General features: G+C 43.8%; 1 protein-coding gene across 1 annotated transcript; it reads left to right on the top strand.

Annotated features, from left to right (window-relative positions):
• Nucleotides 1–250: 250 nt before the first annotated feature.
• Nucleotides 251–19,912, top strand: OCIAD2 (OCIA domain containing 2). The gene is made up of 7 exons (XM_044293969.1): nt 251–404; nt 4,595–4,679; nt 6,353–6,406; nt 9,541–9,588; nt 9,746–9,902; nt 11,598–11,691; nt 19,820–19,912. Exons 1-6 carry the CDS (start codon nt 342–344, stop codon nt 11,683–11,685), a joined length of 495 nt encoding a protein of 164 aa, XP_044149904.1. The 5' UTR covers nt 251–341; the 3' UTR covers nt 11,686–11,691; nt 19,820–19,912.
• Nucleotides 19,913–27,178: the final 7,266 nt, after the last annotated feature.

Below are 27,178 nucleotides of genomic sequence, written 5' to 3'. Positions count from 1 at the left end.
AACACGGACGTTACATGGATGTCATCCTTTTTTTTTTCGGATCCGTGTTTTGCGTACCGCATACGGTCGTGTGCATGAGCTCTTAGATGCATATGACAATTCAAGGACCTACATCTCAGCTGCGTCCTATTTACAGTGCAGATATCCTTCTATGTACCTAGTTTTGTATGAGGTACACTCTGCTCAACGCTGTCTCTGAAAAGTCCTTCCCCCTACAGATTCTCAGCGTCATCCAGTATGGGAGTGACCGGTAATTATACACACCCTGACTGAACGCAGACTCCTGCAGCACCAGCACTGTGTGCCTGACCTTCCTCCCCAGAAGTCTACTACTAGAAGCCATGGCAGCTGACCCACAGCAAGCTCCAGAGCAGAGCACCACCCCAGCACCCCAAAAAAGTCCAGTAAGTCACCCTTCTATATCCTTATTTCTATCTGTCATCTCCAACCTGTGACTGTGCAGCTGCTGCAAAACTACAACTCCCAACATGCTGAGAGCTGTAGTTTTGAAATAGCTGGAAAGGGACCAGTAGAGACTAAAGAGGGAAACCTCTGATTTAAGCTTGTTTCTGTCTGATATTTGATGATGTTTGAGAGGACTCCTATTATCTTCATGTTCGCACCCCTTGTCAGGAAGACATGTAGACGCTTGTAGAGGCCGACTGTGGAAAAGTCTTCAGAACTGCTCCATTGTTAGACAGAATTGGTTGGACTGTCTTAAAGGGAACCTGTCACTGGGATGTTGTGTATAGAGCTGAGGACATGAGCTGCTAGATCGCCGCTAGCACATCCGCAATACCCAGTCCCCATAGCTCTGTGTGCTTTTATTGTGTAAAAAAACTGATTTGATAGATATGCAAATGAACCTTAGATGAGTCCTGTACGTGAGACGAGTCCAACGTGAAGGACCAGCACCGCCCCGCATCCTCAGACTCTCCTCCTTGCTCCCCGACGTCAGAAAGCTAGAGCGCCGTAATTTCGTGATGCGCAAGCTAGCGCATGTGCAGTGTCGTCATAGCGTTCCTTCCCTGTGCTGGCATCAGCCTCAGGGTAGCTTGCGCATTGCGAGATTATGGCGCTCTAGCTTTGTGACGTCGGGGAGCAAGAAGGAGATTCTGAGGATGCGGGGCGGGTGCTGGGCTCCTTCACGCTGGACTCGTCTCAGGGACAGGACTCGTCTCAGGTCATTTGCATATGTATCAAATCTTTTTTTTTTTTTTGACACAATAAAAGCACACAGAGCTATGGGGACTGGGTATTGCGGATGTGCTAGCGGCGATCTAGCAACCCATGTCCTCAGCTCTATACACAAAATCTCGGTGACAGGTTCCCTTTAAGTGCTTTCCATATGAGTGATGTGACATTTTAGTATACAGTCCCCCCCACTCAGGGAACTGAAAGATATACAACAGAAGGGAAACCTATACAAAGTGCACTTTTCACACACATTCCCAGTATAAGGCCTCTTGCACACGACTGTATGGCTTTTTCAGTATTTTGCGGTCTGCAAAAAACGGATCCGCAAAAAATACGGATGACGTTTGTGTGTATTCCGTTTTTTTGCGGAACGGAACAGCTGGCCCCTGATTGAACAGTATTATCCTTGTCCGTTATGCGGACAATAATAGGACATGTTCTATCTTTGAACAAAACGGAAATACGAAAACGGAAGGCATACGGAGTACCTTCCTGTTTTTTTTGCGGATCGATTGAAATGAATGGTTCCATATACGGAACGCCAAAAACGGAACGTACACGGGGAAAAAAAAAAGTTTGTGTGCAAGAGGCCTAAGTCTCTGTAGGGACTGGTTTTGCTGGACACAAAGAATGTACTGCTCTGCTCAGTATATAAACATAGGGACCACTAATGCCAAGTACTCTGACTAAGGGCTCGTTCACACGAACGTGTGCTGCCTGTTGCCGTATTGTGGACCGCATTTGCGGATCCGCAATACACAGGCCCTGTTCCATGTGCATTCCGCATTACGGATGCGGACCAATTCACTTCAATGGGTCTGCAAATCCGGAGATGCGGAACAGAAGCACGGAACGGAACACTACGGAAGCACTACAGAGTGCTTCCTGGGGTTCCGTTCTGTGCCTCCGCACCGCAAAAAGATAGAACATGCTCTATCTTTTTGCAGAACGGAGGGATCGCGGACCCATTGCATTGCTGACCGGAATTTGCGGTCCACAGCACGGGCACCGGCTTCACGCGTTCGTGTGAACGAGCCCTAAGGGATCATGCACACGAATGTGTATATTTTTTCCACATCTGTTCCGCATTTTTTGCAGATCAAATGCAGACTCATTCACCTCAATGGGGCTGCAAAAGATGCGCACAGCGCCCTATGTGCTGTCCGCATCCATTTGTCGGTTCCGTTACATCTGCAAATAAGTAGAACATGTCCTATTCTTCTCCGTTTTGCAGACAAGGATAGGATTGTTCTAGAGAGCTTTTTTTTTTGGTACTCGTGGTGATTTTTTGTCTTTCTTGCTTCTTTTCTAATATGCGGAATGCTGTAGCTCTTGGTCTTTTCCAGGTGTTTCCACATTACCTTCTCTATAGGGGAAAAAAATGTCTGGAGAAAACACAAGTGGCCAAACACACTGGAGAAATGTATCCAGACTGGCATTCCCTTCAATAATCTGTGCGCCGAAGTGAGGTGACTCAGAGTCAGATGCCTCTTAGTAAATTAAAAGGCTTATCCAGGTAGAGATAATGATGACCTATTCTCAGGGTAGGTCATCATTATCAAATTGGTGTCGGTCTGAGTCCTGGCACCCCCTGCCCATCAGGGAGCGGCTGTGCTCACCAAAGCTCTGGTGAGCGCAGATAGCTCCCCGCAGCTTTCCAAGCACAGCGCCGTACATTGTATAGTGGCAGTGCTTGGTATTGCAGCTTAGCCCCATTCACATGCGCCTAGGAGGCCATGTGACCGATGTACGGCGATGTCACATCGCCTGGGAATAGGCAATGGAGCCCACCGTTCTCACAGCTAGCAGCTGATTGTCCAGGGTCCTGGGTGTTGTACCCCCACCGTTCTGATATTGGTGACCTATCCCGAGGATAGAAACTGAAAGCTATACCAGCTAAAGGATGTTGTAGACTCGAGCTATAATCTACACTGATTTCTGGTGTAAATTTTAGTGAATCCAGTTGGCTCCAGTCCACCTCCCCCTACTTTTTATCATCACTTTAGGAAAAAGAGAGCTCAAAAAGTTGCAAATGAGGGTGCAAATGTGGCGCACACCGTAATTTGCAATATTTTTATGCCACAAAAGTTCATTTGAAGCGCTTTCACATCTCCCTCACTGTTTGCAAAAAATGCCCCCACCCTAAAAAAATAAAAAATAAAAATAAAATAAAAAATGGCCACGAAAACACATTTTCCAACACTGGACACACCTGAAAGAGGCCTTAGTCATTGGTTACCTGAGGTAACCTTCCGCACACTTCCTTATTCTAGTAAGGGTGTGCCCATACAACGCAAACATCGACAAGCATAGTACTGCTCGGCTTTGACTTCCCATTGACGGAATGCTTTTCACTCTGGGAAACACTGGGCTTGGCTCAGAGTGCATGTGTTCTGAATAAAGAGAAGGGAATAAGCTGCCGCTAGACATTTTTGTCTTACTTAGGGTTCATGCCCACGAGCGTACTGGCTCAGTGCCCATATTGCGGACCGTAAACAGCTGGTCCGCAATATATGGGCACCGGCCGTGTACACTCCGTGGTGCGGATGTGGACCCACTGACTTGAATGGATCTGCAATCCACAACATATAACTTTTGCCCGAGCAGGGGCACGGATCAGAAGCCCATGGAAGCAACTCGTAGTCATGAATGCCTCCGCAACACAGAAAGATTGAACATGTTCTATCTTTGTCCGTATGTTGCGGATCGCGGACCCATTTAAGTCAATAGGTCTGCATCTGCAAATAGAGTTCACGCGGCCGATGCCCGTGCATGAATTTACAGTCCACTGTATGGGGCCTTTACACTGGTAGGCATGAGCCCTTAGGGAGCAGTTTATGTCCCATCAGAACCGAAGATTGGCCAGCATGTCTACGACTAGGGCTACACGGCGACGTGTTGCAGAAAAGTCATGCAACATTTTTGTTGTAATGATAGTCAATGGTGTTGCAACGTGACATGCTGTGACTGCGTCGCAACAGTTGCAAAAAATCCGTCCAAGCCGTTATGGTTGCAGCATGTCGTATTGCAACACCATTGGCTATCATTACAATAAATGTTGAGCGACTTTTCTGTGACAAGAAGTTGCGTGACAAATGTTGCAGTGCAGCTGTACCCTTTTGTGTCATGCAACACATGTCGCTGTGTAGCCCTAACCAAATTATTCTTTCCTCCTGACAACTGCCATGAGGAGAGAGTCGGGATACCTCCATACACATTAGATGGTTGGACAGTCCTAGCAAAATCAGCAGGTTCGGCTGATGCAACACTCCCGTCTCGAGTCCTTTTAATATTGTGCTCCTTAGAGTAGTTGTCCTTTTAATCTATTGTATTTGAACCTTCCTAAACATGTCTGCAGAGGACCACTTATGAAATATTTGCACATTTGTCTTTACAGACGCATTGCCACATTTCTCAGGGAAACAGGGAAGAATTCCGTAAAGTTTTTAAGGAATGTAAAGAGGAAAGTTTCTGGTATAGAGGTAATTAATAAAATCACTAGTACCTGTTAAGTGAATATAAGAATACTCCTTAAATCTGGATTCAAGCTTGTTATTACTATTTTTATACTTCCTGGCCCGGAAAATAAACTAGGTGCACCAGAATCATAAAGGTCTTCCCTACTTTTGGGAATTTTGGGTCTCGGATGGGTGGGCTAAGGAACGCTGGGGACATTCGAACATTACCGCAGACCCTAGACTGTCCCACTGCATCCAGGAAATCTACGGTATGAGGCCTACCTATAGATTCTCAGTTCTGTCCTTAGGGATTATGCGCACTGGCATGGAGCTAGTATAGCCTGTTTAGTACAGCGTCTTAGTACTCTTCTGTACAGGCTCAGTGCACTGCCATAGAGGCTGTGTCAGACTCTGCGTGTGGAGACAGAGATGCTCTGATAATGAATGCTATGATTTTTATATTTTTTTAAATTTCAAGCCTACAGGCTATTTACATAGCAGATTTTGAGGGCATATTTTACAGTATGTTTAAATTTTGAGGATACACTCCTGGGTTTAGCTTAAAGGCTATGTACACCTTCGGGGGCAATTTTTTATGACTGCATTTTACTCATTTTGGGCCCAAAAAAAACTTTTCTATTGGTCTTTCTTAAAAATATTGAGCAGTTCTGTTACAAAGGGTTAACTGTTTTTCTAGCTATGTGAATCGTACTTTTTACTTTTACTTTGTGCCGGTCATCATCTTATTTCTAAATTATTAAAAGATTATAAACCCTTATTTAAGGCTACTTTCACACTAGCGTTAATATTTTCCGGTATTGAGATCTGTCATCAGGGCTTAATACAGGAAAAAAACGCTTCCATTTTGTCCCCATACATGGTTAATTGGGAAAGAACATAACTGAACAGAATGGAATGCTCCAAAATGTATTCGGTTCTCATACCGGAGAGCATGCTGCGGTTAGCTTTCCGTCATGGGATGCGGAGCAAGACAGATCCATCATGACCCGCAATGCAAGTCAATGGGGACAGATCCGTTTTTTTCTGACACAAAACGGATCCGTCCCCTGTTGACTTTCAGTGGTGTTCATGACAGATCCGCCTTGGCTATGTTAAAGATAATACAACCGGATCCGTATATAACGGAAGCAGATGGTTGTATTATCAGTAACAGAAGAGTTTTTGCCAAACCCTGCCGGATCCAGCAAAAACACTAGTGTGAAAGTAGTCAATTGAGCTAAAATGAGTGTTCATAAGGTCAGAGATCAGGGTTAAGGAGTCCATCAGCTGAGCTGCCTGATGGAACAGAGTGAAAATTCAGATCATGCTACTAGATAAATTTAAGGCTGCACAAAGATAGTGATTACATTTTTTTTTAATAAAGACCAGTTGAAAAAAATTATTTTTTGCTCAAAATGAGTATAATGCAATAAAGGTGACTCCAAAGGTGTACACAGCCTACGAGATAGGGGATAAGTTTGCCCATAAGAACAGCAGTCATAGAGAGGAAGAACCAGCAGCGTGCATGCCCAACTGCCTCTCCATTCTTTTGGTCAGACACAGTCAGACATGTATTCCTTATCCTGGAACCCCTTGAAAGTAAAAAATGAAAAACATTCAGAAATCTGTGCCCCTTATGCTTGTCCGAAGGTGTATCTGAACACTTTACTAGTCATTTTTTGTTTTGGTTCTTGCAGCTCTGCCTCTGTCTGTTACAAGCATGATAGCCACGCAAGCCCTAATTTTCCAAGGTAAGGAATTAAAAGTATAAAGTTATATCAGCACAAAGTCCATCTACAGAATATCTCTAGTCCTGGGATCAGCAACCTCCGGCACGCCAGCTGTGGTGAAAGTACAACGCTCAGCATGCAGACTTGCGTAGCTGCTCTTAGAACTCCCATAGAAGTGAATGAAGCATTCTGGAGGCTGTAGTTAGTGTTGAGCGAATCAAAGACCCGAATTTCAGGATAAATTTGATTTGGCACGAAGCCGAATTTCCTCATGCTTCGTGGTAGCGAATCGATTTAACCTGAAATGGTGTTGAAAATCTTAAAAAATCATACTTACCTGATCCATTTGCTCGCGATGGGCCAGCCACCACTATCTTGCTTGAAGATCTCAGCCGAAATCCCGTGCGTGGTGACGTATGACTTTACCCTGTGCTGCGCGAGCTTTCGTGCCAGATCTTCAAGTAAGGATGACAGGAGCCAGCCAGTCGCGAGCAAATGGATCAGGTAAGTATGATTTATTTATATATTTTTTAAAATGTTACACTCTTTTATTTATATCAGATGCCACAATCATGTATGAACGCGGCATCTAAGGGGTACAATGACGGGGAGTGGCGCAATTGCCACTCCCTGTCTTTGCACCCACTACTTACAAAGAAATGTGTATCATGACAAAGTAATTCGTCACGAAGCAAAAAAAAAAAATTCTATTCGACGAAGCAGCCAAATCGAACTTTTCATTAATTCGCTCATCTCTAGTGTTGAGCGCGAATATTCGAATAGCAAATCTTTTAGCAAATATCGGCACTTCGCTAATTCGCAAATATTTCAAATATAGCGCTATAAATTTGTTATTTCGAATATATATATATATATTTTTTTTTTTTATTGTTATATTTTTTTCTTTCCCACTTCCCAAAAGTAGTTCTTACCTGTTCTGATGATTCCTGGCTTCCTGGCGGCTCCAGTCAGTGCCCGTTGCTGTTTCTGCCGACTTCCATGCTCATGGAGTGTCCCCATCACCATGGGAACGTCTCCATACTAGAATGTACTGTCGGATGTGAGAATTAAGTTGAAATCGCAATGCGATTAATATAACTTGAAGTAATCGCATTGCGATTTCAACTTAGACCTGGTTTACTATGGTTGGCTTGGTAGAATTAGCGAAGATGACAAATATGGCGAATGTATTTGTCATATTCCTCAAAACGAAGATAACAAAATATTCTCCATCTTCGTTTTAGCTCCATTTTCGTCAACTTCGCTAATTCTAGCAATCAAATAGGAAAGTTGACTATAGAGACAGCTGTGTTTAATTCGCTATGCGATTATATAACTTTTTTTTTTTTAATAAATAGAATAATTATAATACTTGATAATTATTCTATTTATTAAAAAAAAAGCAAAGTAATATAAATCGCATAGCGAATTAAACACAGCTGTCTCTATAGTCAACTTTCCTATTTGATTGCTAGAATTAGCGAAGTTGACGAAAATGGAGCTAAAACGAAGATGGAGAATATTTTGTTATCTTCGTTTTGAGGAATATGACGAATACATTCGTCATATTCGTCATCTTCGCTAATTCTAGATATCAAAACAATAGGAAAGTTGCCCTAAGTTAAAATCGCAATTATTTAAATCGCATATTAACCGCGATAACTAGAATAATGACGAATATTCCATTTCGTCTAAATCGAATATGGCACCTCCCGCTCATCACTACTCATCTCTAGTTGTAGCTTTACAACAGCTGGAGTGCCATAGGTTGCTGACCTCTGCCTTATGGCTCATGCACATGAACGTATTTTCTTTCTGCTTCCGTTCCGTTTTTTTTTTGCGGATCATATGCAAAACCATTCACTTCAATGGGGCTGTAGAAAATACAGAAGTTACTCCATGTGCATTCCGTTTCTGTTTGTCCACATGGCCGTTCCACAAAAAAGTAGTGCAAGTTCTATTATTGTCCGCAAATCACGGTCCAATGCCCCATTCAAGTCAATAGGTCCCCGAAAAATACAGAACACATCAGTATACCATCCGTATTTTGCGGATCCATACTATAGAAATGCTATGCCTAGCCCATATTGCTCATGTGTTTGGTGATTAATAAGTTACTGTTTCTGTATACGATCCGCAAAAAACTGATCAAATAAGGAAACCAATACGATATGTTTTGTGCAATAACAGAACGGAGGAGGACTTAAATCGGAGGAAAAAAAAAACTCAGATACTGAACAACAGATCCGCAAAACAACGGTCGTGTGCATGAGCCCTTAGCCTAGTTTTACATCTGCATTTTTAAATCTTCCAGGCTGTTCTGGCAGAGGAATATCTCCTAATAAATTAGGCGTATCTTACAGCCGCGCTAAAATGTCAGTTTTAACAAATGAGCCCTTTTATCTATAATTGAAGAGGGGACCCTATTTAAACTGATTTTCTGAAACGTATTTACTGACTGACCTAAAATCGGGCTCCGGCCTTCTCTCTGCTTACCAAGCACAGTGCAGTACATTGTATAGTGGCTGTGCTTGGTATCACAGCTCAGCCGCATCCACTTCAATAGGGCTGAGCTACGCCTAGTCCATGTGACTGATGAACGTGATGTCACTGGCCTAGGCTAAGCTGCAAGAAGGCTGCGCTGCCTTCTTAAACAGCTGATCGGCAGGTGTCCCGGATGACCGATCAGATAGTGATGACCTATCCAAATACATCATCAGTAGGAAAGTCTCAGAAAACCCCTCTAACTCTCTCAGGCAGCAGAAAGGCTAAAACAGTCCCTGCTGCTTATAAAATTTAAAGCGTTCTCTGGGATTTTGAAAAAAAAACACCAGCAAAGACCACAAGAGCGTTGGTGCTAGAGAAGTGGGGAAATTTATCAGGTAAGCAATGGTTAGCTTTTTTAAAAAAAAAAATCCCACAGATACCATTTGAATTTAAACAGGAGGCACAAAAAACTCTGCCCAAAAACTAAAATGTATGGCTTAACCAGAACCTAGCTGAAAATCGTGTTCCTGCCGCCTCGTACTTGCAGAGATCTGGGCTGCTGTATGCAGGGTCCTGGCACTGGAGGACTAGTTTAGCATTCAGCGTCTCTGTGTGTGACATAGAAGGAAAAGAAAATGGTAGTTAATAAGATGTGCTTTTCTCTACAGGATATCTGTCAAAAAACATACGGTTTGGTTCCTTGCCAAAGCTTGCATGTAAGTATGGAGGCTTCTGATACTGCTGCCATGCATGTCTATCATACCAATGGCTGGGTCCTGTGAGTGCAAACAAAGGGAACGTCACACTTGGGAAAATAGGAAATGAATTATTAATATGCTGTAAAGTAATAACTAATGTTCTTATCTGTGACAGTGGCTGGTTTTCTCGGATTCGCCGTCGGAAAGATATCCTATTTTGGAACATGCCAGAAAAAGTTTGAGAAACTGGGGGTGCAGAACCCCTTCGAAGCTGCATTTGCCCCTGGTATGGCTGGTGGATTTGATCCAGGATTTTTCCCAAACCATAACAAGTATGTTTCATAACGTGTACCGATATCTGTATATATGTACTGTAAGCTATGGCCACTTTTGCAGTCTCTGGATATGAACAGATCTATATTCATAGACAAACGCCATACTGGTCAGTCTATGCAGCCATATGTCAGAGGCTGTCTACATAGACAGAATGATGCTCCAATAAATTAATTAAATGGAATCTGTCACCAGGAAATTCACTGTTAAACCAGGCACGGTGCCTCTTGGCTCAGATGAACGTAATGACACCCTTCACTTAGTGATCCATTGCTCTATTCTGGAGAAAAAGTACTTTCAATTCATGCAAATGAGCAGTTAAGTGCACTGAGGGCGGGCCCAAACCATTGTTTACACACTCGCTCGTGCTTATTCTGCCAGATCCTTCCTCTTCTTGATGGACAGGGCCAGGAGAGAAGACTATGCAGAAACCTGTCGACAGTAGCATTGCACACAATTGTGTATAAGTCAGTTTACTACTCAGTAGTTTAAGGTCATTTTTGTTTATGATGGCATTTTACTCATTTTTAGCTAAAAATCATATTTTCAATTGGCCTTTATTAAAAATATTGAGCTATTCTGTCCCAAAGGGTTAACTGTTTTTCTAACTGTGTGACTGGTATTTTCACTTTCACTTTGTGCCAGTCATCTAATTACCCTTATCTCTAACCTAAGAGGCCATAAACACTTATTTAAGCCACATTTGTATCAGTAAGTTAAGGATTGAGCTTTAAAGGGAACCTGTCACTGGGATTTTGGGTACAGAGCTGAGGACATGGGTTGCTAGATGGCCGCTAGCACATCAGTAATATCCAGTCCTCATAGCTCTGTGTGCTTTTATTGTGTATAAAAACTGAATTGATACATATGCAAATTAAACTGAGATGAGTCCTGTCCCTGACTCTTCTCACATACAGGACTCATCTCAGGTTAATTTGCATATGTATCAAATCGGTTTTTATACACAATAAAAGCACACAGAGCTATGGGGACTGGATATTGCAGATGTGCTAGCGGTCATCTAGCAGCCCGTGTCCTCAGCTCTGTACCCAAAATCCTGGTGACAGGTTCCCTTTAAAGAGTGTTTATAATGTCAGAGAGCAGAGATAAGGAGTCTGTCTGCTGCTCAGATGAGGGAAAAGACAAAAAATCCACAGGCATATAGTAGACAGGCTTTAGAAAAGTCACGGCACTCTCGAACTTCAATCCAAAATTAGTGTTTAATCACAACGAAAGATTCAGCAACGTTTCGACACACAAGTCTTTCTCAAGCTTCATGTAGCTTGAGAAAGACTTGTGTGTCGAAACAATGCTGTATATTTCGGTGTGATTAAACACTAATTTTGGATTGAAGTTCGAGAGTGCCGTGACTTTTCTAAAGCCTGTCTACGTTCTTGGGGGGTCCCTGAGGCCGGGACCTTACGCCACGAGCACCACCGCCAATAGTGAATTGCTTTCAAGTAAGTGGTGCTGTCCTACTCCAGTTTTCAGGCATATAGTAGAGCATCTCAGCCCTGTACACAAAAATATTCTATACTGAAAAAAATTATTTTTAGCTCAAAATAAGTGAAACAATGCAAACATAATAAAAAAAATGCCCCCAAAGGTGTACATAGCCTTTAAAAATCAATCAAAAGTGCTGCAAAAAAGTGTAGGTGTAACCCCAGCCTAACCATTTCATTTCTGTGCAACAGGCATTGTCATCATGTCTGTGAGGAATGCAAAAAGAAATGTGCCAAGGACAAAGAGCAGAGTGCCCAACCCGCCACTAATTCCTCCTGAGCTTGTGTAAGTATCAGCATCCAGAGAGAGGACTGATAGCTGGACCACGTGGAGTGGAGTGGAGCTTCAGGCCGATGAAAACTGAATGGAGTTTACTTATAAAGAGCCATGAAAGTGAATTAGTAGTATGTAATCTCTCTATATCTAGTGTGCATATATAACATACAGTACGGGCTCAGAGGTGTAATACAGTGCCTCTATACGTCTAGGGGGTTTCTCTGTACCTCCATACACCTCTAACTGTATACAGGTTTCTTCTGGCTGACTATAATGGGGTCATTTATCAAGACCAGCATTTCATGTTCGGTCTGGATATCTCCCCGCACTTTGAACTTAATTTATGATAATACCTATTTTGTGGTATAAATCAAAGGGCATTTGTCTTGATATCCCCCTGCGCCACACTTAAAGGGCATCTGTCAGCAGATGTGTACCTATAATACTGGGTGACCTGTTGCATGTGTGCTCGGCAGCTGAAGACATCTGTTTTGGTCCCATGTTCATATGTGTTCACATTGCTGAGAAAAACAATGCTTTAATATATGCAAATAGACCTCTAGCAGGAACAGGGACGTTTCACCTAGAGACTCCTCTTTCTCTGCAACTGCCGCATCCCCTGCACTTTGATTGACAAGGCCAGGCATGATGACATTTTTTTATTTCTCATTTAGGTTTTATTAAGATTTTCAACATAACACATTAGAACAGTTTCAAAGTCATGTGACATGAACACTTCAGTTATGGTACTTATATAGTTGTAAAGGGTATATACAACCTGGTATCGAACAATATGAACCATGGAACAACATGGAGTTAAATGCCCTAAGTGGACATGAAACTAACGAGAAGAGACATACAAATAAGATGATAGACAATGGGAGAGGAGAAAGGGAAGGAGGGAAATGGAAAGAAGGCTGCAATTAACCATGGGGAGTCTAGACCTGTGCATTCTGAAATGAGTTCAAGGAACGGAAGGCTTCCCAGGGGCCCCACGTTTTCACATATCGTGAGGTGTCTGAGGGCGTAATACTGATGAGGTCTTCCAATCTCTGATATAGGGCGATTTCATCAAACCCCTCATCAGGTGAGGGAGGAGAGGTGGATGCCTAGGAATCACCGCTTTCCCCATATATTTTAGGAGGGATTTCATATATGCTGGGACATCCAGGACACAGTCGAACAGTAGTAAGGCATCTGGGGAATTCTGAATGGGGACGCCTGTGACTTCCTTGATTGTTTTATGTACAAAGTTCCAGAAAGGGCGCAAGCCGCTACAGTTCCACCAAACGTTGATCATCGTGCCCTCCTCCGTAAGACATCTCCAACAACGATCCGACACTGTCGGGAACCATTTATGGAGTAACGCTGGTACTCTATACCATCTAGATACAATTTTATAGCTCGTTTCTTAAGCTTTGGTAGAAATTGTGGATTTATGAGATAGTAAGAAGCATTTGTTCCATTGAGCTGGGGTATAGTGGTTACCCAGATCCCGCTCCCAGGCCTGACAATATGGAGGAAGGCACGAGGAACGCCGGTGTATCAGTAGCCTGTACATGGAGGATATGGGATGTAGGACCGCTGAGGGAGAGACACACATCTGCTCAAATTAAGTGAGTTTTCGGGTCAGGGTGTGAGTCTTGTTTAACCACTTCAACCTCCCTAGCTGAAACACCCTTAATGACCAGGCCACTTTTTACACTTCTGCACTACACTACTTTCACCGTTTATTGCTTGGTCATGCAACTTACCACCCAAATGAATTTTACCTCCTTTTCTTCTCACTAATAGAGCTTTCATTTGGTGGTATTTCATTGCTGCTGACATTTTTACTTTTTTTGTTATTAATCGAAATTTAACGATTTTTTTTGCAAAAAAATTAAATTTTTCACTTTCAGTTGTAAAAGTTTGCAAAAAAAACGACATCCATATATAAATTTTTCGCTAAATTTATTGTTCTACATGTCTTTGATAAAGAAAAAATGTTTGGGCAAAAAAAAAAAAATGGTTTGGGTAAAAGTTATAGCGTTTACAAACTATGGTACAAAAATGTAAATTTCCGCTTTTTGAAGCAGCTCTGACTTTCTGAGCACCTGTCATGTTTCCTGAGGTTCTACAATGGCCAGACAGTACAAACACCCCACAAATGACCCCATTTCGGAAAGTAGACACCCTAAGGTATTCGCTGATAGGCATAGAACTTTTTATTTTTTGTCACAAGTTAGCGGAAAATGATGATTTTTTTCTTACAAAGTCTCATATTCCACTAACTTGTGACAAAAAATAAAAACTTCCATGAACTCACTATGCCCATCACAAAATACCTTGGGGTGTCTTCTTTCCAAAATGGGGTCACTTGTGGGGTAGTTATACTGCCCTGGCATTTTAGGGGCCCAGATGCGTGAGAAGAAGTTTGAAATCAAAATCTGTAAAAAATGACAGGTGAAATCCGAAAGGTGCTCTTTGGAATGTGTGCCCTTTTGCCCACCTAGGCTGCAAAAAAGTGTCACACATCTGGTATCGCCGTACTCAGGAGAAGTTGGGGAATATGTTTTGGGGTGTCATTTTACATATACCCATGCTGGGTGAGAGAAATATCTTGGCAAAAGACAACATTTCCCATTTTTTTTTATACAAAGTTGGCATTTGACCAAGATATTTATCTCACCCAGCATGGATATATGTAAAATGACACCCTAAAACACATTCCCCAACTTCTCCTGAGTACGGAGATACCACATGTGTGACACTTTTTTGCAGCCAAGGTGGGCAAAGGGGCCCACATTCCAAAGAGCACCTTTCGGATTTCACAGGCCATTTTTTTACACATTTTGATTGCAAACTACTTCTCATGCATATGGGCCCCTAAAATGCCAGGGCAGTATAACTACCCCACAACTGACCCCATTTTGGAAAGAAGACACCCCAAGGTATTCCAGTGAGGGGCATGGCGAGTTCCTAGAATGTTTTATTTTTTGTCACAAGTTAGTGGAATATGAGACTTTGTAAGAAAAAAAAAATCATCATTTTCCGCTAACTTGTGACAAAAAATTAAAAATTCTAGGAACTCGCCATGCCCCTCACAGAATACCTTGGGGTGTCCTCTTTCCATAATGGGGTCACTTGTGGGGTAGTTATACTGCCCTGGCATTCTAGGGGCCCTAATGTGTGGTAAGTAGTTTGAAATCAAAATGTGTAAAAAATGACCTTTGAAATCCTAAATGTGCTCTTTGGAATGTGGGCCCCTTTGCCCACCTAGGCGGCAAAAAAGTGTCACACATGTGGTATCGCCGTACTCAGGAGAAGTTGGGGAATGTGTTTTGGGGTGTCATTTTACATATACCCATGCTGGGTGAGAGAAATATCTTGGCAAAAGACAACTTTTCCCATTTTTTTATACAAAGTTGGCACTTGACCAAGATATTTCTCTCACCCCGCATGGGTATATGTAAAATGACACCCCAAAACACATTCCCCAACTTCTCCTGAGTACGGCGATACCACATGTGTGACACTTTTTTGCAGCCTAGATGCGCAAAGCGGTCCAAATTCCTTTTAGGAGGGCATTTTTAGACATTTGGATCCCAGACTTCTTCTCACGCTTTAGGGCCCCTAAAAAGCCAGGGCAGTATAAATACCCCACATGTGACCCCATTTTGGAAAGAAGACACCCCAAGGTATTCAATGTGGGGCATGGCGAGTTCATAGAAAAAAAAAATTTGGGCACAAGTTAGCGGAAATTGTTTTTTTTTTCTCACAAAGTCTCCTTTCCGCTAACTTGGGACAAAAATTTTAATCTTTCATGGACTCAATATGCCCCTCACGGAATACCTTGGGGTGTCTTCTTTCCGAAATGGGGTCACATGTGGGGTATTTATACTGCCCTGGCATTTTAGGGGCCCTAAAGCGTGAGAAGAAGTCTGGAATATAAATGTCTAAAAGAATTTACGCATTTGGATTCCGTGAGGGGTATGGTGAGTTCATGTGAGATTTTATTTTTTGACATAAGTTAGTGGAATATGAGACTTTGTAAGAAAAAAATAATAATAATAATAATTTCCGCTAACTTAGGCCAAAAAAAATGTCTGAATGGAGCCTTACAGGGGGGTGATCAATGACAGGGGGGTGATCAGGGAGTCTATATGGGTGATCACCCCCCTGTCATTGATCACCCCCCCTGTAAGGCTCCATTCAGACGTCCGTATGTGTTTTGCGGATCCGATCCATGTATCCGTAAAAATCATACGGATGTCTGAATGGAGCCTTACAGGGGGGTGATCAATGACAGGGGAGTGATCAATGACAGGGGGGTGATCAGGGGTTCATAAGGGGTTAATAAGTGACCGGGGGGGGGTGTGTAGTGTAGTGGTGTTTGGTGGTACTTTACTGAGCTACCCGTGTCCTCTGGTGGTCGATCCAAGCAAAAGGGACCACCAGAGGACCAGGTAGCAGGTATATTAGACGCTGTTATCAAAACAGCGTCTAATATACCTGTTAGGGGTTAAAAAAAATCGCATCTCCAGCCTGCCAGCAAACGATCGCCGCTGGCAGGCTGGAGCTCCACTCGCTTACCTTCCGTTCCTGTGAACGCGCGCGCCTGTGTGTGCGCGTTCACAGGAAATCTCGCCTCTCGCGAGATGACGCACGGATGCGTCCAGGAGTTATAAATCAACCGCCTCCCGGACGCATCCGTGCGTACAGCGGTCGGGAGGCGGTTAAAGTGCTTCTGTCACCCCCAAACACCAATTTTCAGTTTTTGACTTAATATATTTGCTAATGTTTACAGATTCGATATATACCCCTCTTACCTCAGGCTGTGGTGTAATTTAAGTAAAAACTGGACTTTAGTGATATGTAAATTTCTTCACTACCAGCAAGTTGGGCGGTTACTTGCTGGTAGCCGCCGCATCCTCTGTCTGAAAAAACGCCCCTCTCCTCCACTTGATTGACAGGGCCAGAGAGCGCTCTCATCCTCCAGCTGGCCGTACCTGCAGCTCAAATCCCGCGCCTGCGCCGTACGGGTCATCATTGGCCCAGGCGCTCGCTTGACTGCTCCTTCCTCAGTGCGCCTGCGCCGATGACGTCTGCCCTACACCCGGAACAAAAGACTTCTCCTGCGCCGAATAACGACCGGTACGCCGCTGGCGCGGGATTTGAGCTGCAGGCAGGGCCAGCTGGAGGATGAGAGCGCTCACTGGCCCTGTCAATCAAGTGGAGGAGAGGCATTTTTTCAGACAGAGGATGCGGCGGCTACCAGCAAGTCCGCCCAACTTGCTGGTAGTGAAGAAATTTACATATCACTAAAGTCCAGTTTTTACTTAAATTACACCACAGCCTGAGGTAAGAGGGGTATATATCGAATCTGTAAACATTAGCAAATATATTAAGTCAAAAACTGAAAATTGGTGTTTGGGGGTGACAGAAGCACTTTAAAGAGAAGTAGAAATGCTGGAGTTGCAGATACTCAAAGGAGTTACGGGCTAATGGGGTCTCAAGTATTTGGGACAGAGGTTTTAGTGCGGAGCCTGAGAGAACATGCCAGAACCTGATCAGGCGGGTTCTCGTGCCCTGGAGGAAGGGTCGGGATGAATGTCCTGGAGGAAATCTGGGGTGGTCAGTTACCGGTACCAAAGGGCCTTTGGGGTCAATCAGTGAAGTAGGTCGACCTATGGATGCTAAGATTGCGAGGGTGTGGTGTGTGGTAAAGGACAGTTGCGATGGTGTAGGGCGCGGAGAGCCCACCAGCCATGGGAGGGCTAATACGGAACACAGTGAGGAGTCCCGTGCAATTGCACCCAGGATTTGGATGTGTCATGTCCAATAATCGAGCATAAGCAGTAGAGTGGTAATAAAGTCGACAGTCTGGGAGACCCACCCCTCCAGCCTTCTTAGTGCGGGTCATTATTTCCCATTTTAATAGCGGCCGACCGGGTGCCCACACAAAGTGCGTGAAACATCAAGTTGAGACCAGAATGTGGATGAGATGCGAAGGGGGATGGTTTGTAACAGGTAGAGTAGTTTTGGTAACAGGGTCATTTTTAAAATACTAATCCTACCAAACGAAGAGAAATCTCGATGATGACATTTTTACTGCCTGATCCTGTCAATCAGGAAGTGCACAGGTCGCAGCAGTTGCAGAAAAAGCTGACCCTCTAGTTGTAACGGCAATGCCCCCATTGCTTCTTTTCATATATTAAGGCATTGTTTTTCTCAGCAATGTGGACACACATGAACATGGGACCAACACAGATGCCTTCAGCTGCCAAGTGCCCATGTAACAGGTCAGTCAGTGTCATAGGTACAAATCTGCCGACAGATGCAGTTTAGGGTCCATTCACACGTCCGTATGTGTTTTGCGGACCACACATCGCCGGCACTCTCATAGAAAATGCCTTTTCGCGGACAAGAATAGGACAGCCCATTCCGACCCCATTGAAAATGAATGGGTCCGCACCTGTTCCGCAAAATTGCAGAACAGATGCGGACCCATTTTGCGGATATGTGAATGGACCCTGAAGTGCGGTACAGGGGGGATATCAAGACAGGCTGAGAAGCAGGTAAGTATGCTTCAAACTCCTTTGGAACAATACTATAGGATAGTGCTCAAATCCTTCTAATAAACATACATTAAACTTGGAGGAAATAGGACCCTTAAAATATAACTTTTAATATTGATCAAGCTAAAAATGTTCCCCCGAAAATTGGCAACCGATAATAACAACTCATGGGCCCACCTATTACTGCATATATACCATCCACCACAAATTGAGTAATGAATGTAAATCTACTACATCAAGAGGAGAAAAGAGGATCGTTGACCAGGTTTTGAGGTAAAAATGAAATGCTACCAAGGGAATCTCTCCGTTGTCAGATCCTGGTCTATCCTCAGCCCAGGGACCACACCTGATGGTGGTGTTTCCCTGCCTTTGTACCTCCCCTAGAAAGCCCTATACGGCCCTAAAAATTATGAAAAGTTGTGAATAAACAATAATAATACCCCAGAATATAAAAGTTGGTGTATTAGGTTGGTAAAAAGGTACCCCTTAACTTTACAGGTCCGCCCAAGGGGGGAGGGGGTTTGCTCCTCCCCAAAGGTGCACAACCCCTTTAACTACAGACCTTTACTTTTGCACCATCCTTATTGAATCACCCTGTATAATACTGCACAGAGGCGCGTTATAATTCCATGGTACAGAACCTTAGGTACTCTGTGCCTTCATGACTCTGAAGGCAGGCTCTAGATGGTGCTAAAACTTCAGATGAATGAATTAAGAAAATATTATTTTTTTTCCCTAAATTCGAGTGCTGCTATTTTGTGGTATCAGATCCATGAATGGTACTAGTGGTCCAAGGTCTGTGTGGCTTGCACTCTTTGAAGTTACATGCACACAGTGCTGCTTTCACTGAATGTGTGATATTACTGATATTTTTGATGGTCCGTTGTTTTTAGAAACTATCCAGCCTAGAAGTACACTCCTTCATACATACTACAGTAGTGACGTATAGAGGGCTGGGCCCCTTGGAGCCTGTGCTTTGGTACTGAGGGAACACAAACGATGCCCCGACTGCTGTCACTGCAATGTGTAGCACCAGTAGGGACCTATGCCAAGTACAGGATAGTCGTGGGGTTTGTTCTCTGACTAAATAAACCTATGCAACATCTTAGACATGGTGATTTTATTAATGCCTGAACCACCGCCAATTTAAAAAGGGGTTCTACAGTGTGGTTAGATCATCAGCGTCTGACACCCGGGACCCCCGCCGATCAGCGGTTTGAGAAGGCATCGGCGCTCCAGGAGCTGGCCCAGTGACATTACGACTAGTATCAACTGGCCTGGGCAAGGCTAAGCTCCATTCAAGTGAACAGAGTTTAGCCGCGCCCAGACCATTGATACAAGTCGTGACGTCACTTGGCCTGCGGTAAACAGTGAGAAGGGCGCGGCGCTGCTGGAGTGCTGCTGCCTTCTCAAACAGCTGATCGGCGGGGTCCCGGGTGTCAGATGCTGATGATCTATCCTCTGGATAGATCATCAGTTAAAATAAACTGTAGAACCCCTTTAATGAAATTAATATAAGCTAGTATGTTTTAGCCATTATTCACAAAGGTATTATGTATTTCATTATGTCTCCTTAGGTTACCGCTGTGATTGTAAAAGCACCGCTTGGCCTAAATATCTAATTTCCTCTTACTTGTTGTTTATAATAAAACAATTTTTTTTTTTACAAATAGGGTCTCCTGTCCAAAATTATTTGACTAATATATGTTACATAGATCCTCTCACACAGAAACAGAGAATTTCTTTAACAGCAAATCATTTTGAAGTATTACAATTAAAAAAATTTACAGTAAGTCGTATCACTGGATCACTTAACTGCTGAACCCTTCATCAGAAAACAAAGATGCCATTTCTTGTCGTCGCAGTGATCAATACAAAAATAAATTCCAAAATAATTCACATTGCAGTGTTTACATTGGTCACTAGATGTCAACACTAAGACCACTTACAGATTAAAGGGGTTTTTACTATTCATAACCCATCCTTAGGATAGGATCCGACTCTGGGCACCCCTGCCGATCAGCTGTTTGAAGAGAAGGCAGCGCTCCCTTCTCTGCTCGGTTTACCTGCTCGCTGCAGCTATTGCAGGTGTGTAATTACAATTATGGCGTCCCCATTCGCTTCTTGGGGACGGCTCTGTCTGTTCAAGTGAATACTACAGAGCAGTCCCATAGAAGTGAATGGGGACGCCATACTTGTAATTACACCCTTGCTCACCACTGCACTTGCTGAGGCGAGCGGGTAAACAGAGCGCTGCCTTCTCCTAAAACAGCTGATCGGCGTGCGTGTCGGGAGTTGCACCACCGCCAATTTAATACTGAAGACCTATCCTGAGGATAGGTTATCAATAGTAAAAAGTGGATAACTCCCCCCGCTTACCCAAAGCTTTTCAACTTTGCTGCTTAGTCAGTAGCAGCAGGAATGGCAATATACAAGCACTATGTGGTGAAGTGTATTCAGACCACCTGCTTTTCTTTTTTAATAAAATAAATATAAATTCTGAGCATCTACATAAAGGGATTGTAGGGATTAGGAAAACATGGCTACTTTCTTCCAGAAACAGCACCACACCTGTCCTCAGGATCCATAAGGTATTACACCTAAATCCTCATGCTGACGTCCGTGAGATACTGGACTAGCATTGTAGGAGCGCACGGCGTCATTGGTTGCTATGACGCCGTGCGCTCCTGCAATGCCAGTCCGGTATCTCACGGACCGTGTTCCATGGACATCTGCATGAGGCTTTAGACTACTTTCAAATCGGCGGTTTTAAAACCAGAAGGGTTGAGAAGCGATGACCATTTGGAAAATAGTTTGCTGCTCACTGAGCAAGCACTCTATGGGGTAGATGTGGGGGAGGGTGGTAGCGAGGAGGCTCAGGAAAGTGAGGTAGCATTGGGCCCTATTATCGTCAATATATTTATTAATGATCTTGTAGAAGGCTTGCACAGTAAAATATACATTTTTTCAGAGGACACTAAACTGTGTAAAGTAATTAACACAGAAGAGGACAGTATACAGCTACAGGTGGATCTAGATAGATTAGAGGATTGGGCAGGGAAGTGGCAGATGAGGTTTAACACTGACAAATATAAGGTTATGCACATGGGAAGGAATAATGCAAATCACCCGTACATACTAAATGGTAAAACACTGGGTAACACTGACATGGAAAAAGGATCTAGGAATTTTATTGAACAGCAGACTAAGCTGTAGAAACCAGTGTCAGGCAGCTGCTGCCAAGGCCAATAAGATAATGGGTTGCATCAAAAGGGGCATAGATGCCCGTGATGAGAACATAATCCTGCCACTTTACAAATCACTAGTCAACCACACATGGAGTACTGTGTATAGTTCTGGGCTCCTGTGAACAAGGCAGACATAGCAGAGCTAGAGAGGGTACAGAGGAGGGCAACTAAAGTAATAACTGGTTTGGGGGGGGGGGGGTGGTACTACTACAGTACCCTGAAATTAGGGTTATTCACTTTGAAAAAAGACAACTGAGGGGAGATCTAATAACTACAGTTGCAAGCCTTTGGAATTATATGGATTTCTGCACAAATTGGTCATAAAATGTGATCTGCTCTTCATCTAAGTCACAACAATAGACAATCACCGTCTGCTTAACCCCTTAAGGACACAGCCCTATTTCACCTTAAGGACCAGGCCATTTTTTGCAAATCTGACCAGAGTCACTTTAAGTGCTGATAACTTCAAAACGCTTTGACTTATCCAGGCCATTCTGAGATTGTTTTTTCGTCACATATTGTACTTCATGACAATGGTAAAATGAATTAAAAAAAAAAAATCATTTTTATTTATAGAAAAATACCAAATTTACCCAAAATTTGTACAAAATTGCAAATTTCCAAGTTTCAATTTCTCTACTTCTATAATACATAATAATACCTACAAAAATAGTTATTACTTTACATTCCCCATATGTCTACTTCATGTTTGTATCAATTTGGGAATGATATTTTATTTTTGGGGGATGTTACAAGGCTTAGAAGTTTAGAAGTAAATCTTGAAATTTTTCAGAAATGTTCAAAAACCCACTTTTTAGGGACCACTACAGGTCTGAAGTCACTTTGTGAAACTTACATAATAGAAACCACTCATTCTAGAAACTACACCCCTCAAGGTATTCAAAACTGATTTTACAAACGTCGTTAACCCTTTAGGTGTTCCACAAGAGTTAATGGCAAATAATGATAACATTTCAGAATTTGGATTTTTTGGCAAATTTTCCATTTTAATCAATTTTTCCAGTAACAAAGCAAGGGTTAACAGCCAAACAAAATGCTATATTTATTGCCTTGATTCTGGAGTTTGCAGAAACGCCCCATATGCGGCCGTAAACTACTGTTCTGGCACACAGAAGGGCGTAGAGGGAAAGGTGCGCCGTGTGGTTTTTGGAAGGCAGATTTTGCTGGACTGGTTTATTTACACCATGTCCCATTTGAAGCACCCTGATGCACCTCTAGAGTACAAACCCCATAAAAGTGACCCCATCTTAGAAACTACACCCCTCAAGGTATTCAAAACTCATTTTACAAACTTTGTTAACCCTTTAGGTGTTGCACAAGATTTAATGGAAAATAGAGATACAATTTCCAAATTTCCCTTTTTTGGCAGATTTTCCATTTTAATATTTTTTTTTCCAGTTACAAAGCAAGGGTTAACAGTCAAACAAAACTCATTATTTATGGCCCTGATTCTGTAGTTTACAGAAACACCCCATATGTGGTCGTAAACTGCTGTACGGGCACACGGCAGCACGCAGAAGGAAAGGAATGCCATACGGTTTCTGGAAGGCAGATTTTGCTAGACTGTTTTTTTTGGACACCATGTCCCATTTGAAGCCCCCCTGATGCACCCATAGAGTAGAAAATCCCAAAAAGTGACCCCATTTTAGAAACTACGGTATAGGGTGGAAGTTTTGTTGGTACTAGGGCTGCAGTAAACGAATATTTTTGTAATCGAGTATTCTATCGATTATATTTCTCGATTCATCGAGTAATCTAATAAGAAAAAGCTACTTAAAATAACGTACGTAATTAGGCATGTATAAAGTTATTGGTTTGAAGGGGTTAATGGAAACACCTTGGCATTAGGTATGTATAAAGTTATTGGTTTGGAGGGGTTAATGGAAGCACCTTGGCATTAGGCATGTATAAAGTTATTGGTTTGAAGGGGTTAATAACTTTATACATGCCTAGTGCCAAGGTGCTTCCATTAACCCCTCCAAACCCAATGGGCATGTATAAAGTTATTGGTTTGAAGAGGTTAATGAAAGCACCTTGGAGGTGCCTTCATTAACCCCTCTCTAAACCAATAACTTTATACATGCCAAGGTGGTGCCTGCAGCCTCCATTAACCACTCTCTCTCCATCTGCCTTTCATTTCAATATCTGCCTCCCCCCCAGCCTCTGATCTGCCTCTGCCTCCCCCCCAGCCTCTGATCTGCCTCCCCCCCCAGCCTCTGATCTGCCTCTGCCTCCCCCCCAGCCTCTGATCTGCCTCTGCCTCCCCCCCAGCCTCTGATCTGCCTCTGCCTCCCCCCCAGCCTCTGACTCCCCCCCAGCCTCTGATCTGCCTCTGCCTCCCCCCCAGCCTCTGATCTGCCTCCGCCTCCCCCCCAGCCTCTGATCTGCCTCCGCCTCCCCCCCAGCCACTGATCTGCCTCCGCCTCCCCCCCCAGCCACTGATCTGCCTCCGCCTCCCCCCCCAGCCACTGATCTGCCTCCGCCTCCCCCCCCAGCCACTAATCTGTCCCCCATAGCCTCTGATCTGCCCCCTCTGGTAACGTAACGCAACGCAACCCCCCCCCCCCCCCTCCCCTCCCCTCCCCAGTATTAATCATTGGTGGCAGTGGCCACAGGGTCCCCCTCCTCCCCCGCATCATTGGTGGCAGTTTGCAGTTCCGATCGGAGCCCCAGCAGTGTAATGCTGGGGCTCCGATCGGTTACCATGGCAGCCAGGAGTCACGCTACTGAAGTCCTGGCTGCCATGGTATGTTAGTGAGCAGAGAGCAGCGCATTATACTCACGTGCGCTGTGGCCAGCGGTCGCTCCTTCTTCTCATAGGTCTGTGCGGCGCATTGCTAATGCTGTAAGCATTAGCAATCCGCCGCACAGACAGAAGGAGCGACCGGCGGCCACAGCGCACGTGAGTAGAATGCGCTGCTCTCTGCTCACTAACATACCATGGCAGCCAGGACTTCAGTAGCGTGACTCCTGGCTGCCATGGTAACCGATCGGAGCCCCAGCATTACACTGCTGGGGCTCCGATCGGAACTGCAAACTGCCAACAATGATGGGGGGAGGAGGGGGACCCTGTGGGATATGGCAGGCACATTCATTGGTGGCGCAGTGGCCACAGTCCCTCCCCTCCTCCGCCTACTCTGTCCTCATTGGTGTTCAGCGGCAGCCGCGCACAGTGGGGAGGGAGAGACTCCCTCCTCCTCCCTCCGCTGTGCCGGCCGACACGGAAGTGGTGAGTGAGACGCTTAATTTCACTCCCGCTCCGTGATCATGTGATGTAACGATAACTCGATGCAGGGAAACTGCATCAATGAATTTTTTGACTCGATTTAATAGAGTTATTCGAATAATCGTTTCAGCCCTAGTTGGTACATATGATTTTTGGTTGCTCTATATTACACTTTTTGTGAGGCAAGGTAACAAGAAATAGCTTTTTTTTGGCACCGTTTTTTATTTATTTACAACATTCATCTGACAGGTTAGATCATGTGGTATTTTTATAGAGCAGGTTGTCACGGACGCGGCGATACCTAATATGTATACACTTTTTTTTTATTTATGTAAGTTTTACACTGATTTTATTTTTGAAACAAAAAGAAAAAAATCATCTTAGTGTTTCCATAGTCTAAGAGCCATAGTTTTTTCAGTTTTTGGGCGATTAGCTTGGGTAGGGTATGATCTTTTGCGGGATGAGATGACGGTTTGATTGGTACTATTTTGGCGTACATGCAACTTTTTTGATCGCTTGCTATTACCTTTTTTGGGAAGTAAGGTGGGAAAAATTTCAATTTCCTCATAGTTTTTATTTTAATGGCGTTCACCATGCACTGAAAGTAACATGACAGTTTTATAGATCAGGTCGTTACGGACGCGGCGATACCTAATATGTGTAGTGTATTTTATTTTTATTCAGTGGAAGAAAAACAAAACATTTATCTTTTACTTTTTTCACTTTTTTTTTTACCCAGACCCACTTGGTTCTTGAAGATCCAGTGGGTCTGATGTCTGTATAATACAGTACAGTACACTATATAGTGTATTGTACTGTATTTTACTTACACTTTGTCTGAACAGATCTATGCCTTTAGCACAGATCTGTTCAGCACCATGGACAGCGGGATGCCTGAGAAGGCGTCCTGTTGCCATGGGAACCTTCCCCGTCTGCCACAACTGAGCAGACTGGGAAGGAGGGACCCCATCCTGTCTGGGGGCTTCAAAGGCACAGCAGCCCCCCGATGGGAGAGGGAGGGAGCTCCCTGACTTAACTCTTTCCAAACAGCGGTCTGTACGGAGCGCAGTATGGAAAGGGTTAAACGGCTGACATCACAGCATGTAGCGTCATGTGTCCTTAAGGACTCGGGAAACATGCCGTACCGGTACGTCATGTGTCCTTAATGGGTTAAACTAATAACACACAAATAATTAAATGTTACCATGTTTTTATTGAACACACTATGTAAACATTCACATTGCAGGTGGAAAAAGTATGTGAACCCCTAGACTAATGACATCTCCAAGAGCTAATTGGAGTGCGGTGTCAGCCAACTGGAGTCCAATCAATGAGATGAGATTGGAGGCGTTTGTTACAGCTGCCCTAGAAAAAACACACATCAGTTCTGGGTTTGCTTTACACAAAAAGCATTGCCTGATGTGAATGATGCCTAAGAACTGTTGACTTGCATAAAGCTGGAAAGGGTTATAAAAGTATCTCCACAAGAGCTCCTGGATGTTCCACAGTAGTACTGGCAAAATATTCTGGGGGCAAATAAAAACAAAGTTGAGTTGTTTGGAAGAAACACACAACACTATGTGTTGAGAAAAAGAGGCACAGCACACCAACATCAAAACCGCATCGCAACTGTGAAGTATGGTGGTGGGGGCATCATGGTTTGGGGCTGCTTTGCTGCATCAGGGCCTGGACGGATTGCTATTATCGAAGGAAAAATTAATTCCCAAGTTTATCAAGACATTTTGCAGGAGAACTTAAGGCCATCTATCCTCTAGCTGAAGCTGAACAGAAGATGGGTGCTGCAACAGGACAACGACCCAAAGCATAGAAGTAAATCAACAACAGAATGGCTTAAACAGAAGAAAATAAGCCTTCTGGAGTGGCCCAGTCAGAGTTCTGACTTCAACCTGATTGAGATGCTGTGGCATAACCTCAAGAAAGCGATTCACACAGACATCCCAAGAATATTGCTTAACTGAAAACAGTTTTGTAAGGCTGGGTTCACACCTGAGCGTTCGCAATGGAGCGCTCTGTATGCGCGATTGTACCGGCGTTTACAATCGCGCATACAGAGACAAGCGAACGCCCATTGTCGCGCGTTCCCGAAAAGTTTATGTACGGGAACGCGCGACAAAACGCCCCAAAGAAGCTCAAGAACTTTTTTGAGCATCGGGCGTTTTACAGCGCGATCGTACGCGCTGTAAAACGCCCAGGTGAGAACCATTCCCATAGGGAAGCATTGGTTTCTCCTTGTTGAGCATTTTACAGCGCGTAGGAACGCGCTGTAAAACGCTCAGGTGTGAGCCCAGGGTAAAGAGGAATGGTCAAGAATTACTCCTGACCGTTGTGCACGTCTGATCTGCAACTACAGGAAACGTTTGGTTGAAGTTATTGCTGCCAAAGGAGGTTCAACCAGTTATTAAATCCAAGGGTTCACATAC

Source organism: Bufo gargarizans, chromosome 1, assembly GCF_014858855.1.
Source record: "Bufo gargarizans isolate SCDJY-AF-19 chromosome 1, ASM1485885v1, whole genome shotgun sequence".
Classification (NCBI taxonomy): domain Eukaryota; kingdom Metazoa; phylum Chordata; class Amphibia; order Anura; family Bufonidae; genus Bufo; species Bufo gargarizans.
Note: the sequence above shows the minus strand (reverse complement) of the source record. Positions and strands in the feature narration are given on the sequence as shown.

Bases quoted from the DNA above. Each gene is read 5' to 3' on its own strand.
- OCIAD2 (XM_044293969.1), top strand. From the start codon at position 342: ATGGCAGCTGACCCACAGCAAGCTCCAGAGCAGAGCACCACCCCAGCA. The intron at 405-4,594 runs GTAAGTCACCCT...TTGTCTTTACAG, and splicing joins CAGCACCCCAAAAAAGTCCA to ACGCATTGCCACATTTCTCA. The intron at 4,680-6,352 runs GTAATTAATAAA...TGGTTCTTGCAG, and splicing joins GGAAAGTTTCTGGTATAGAG to CTCTGCCTCTGTCTGTTACA.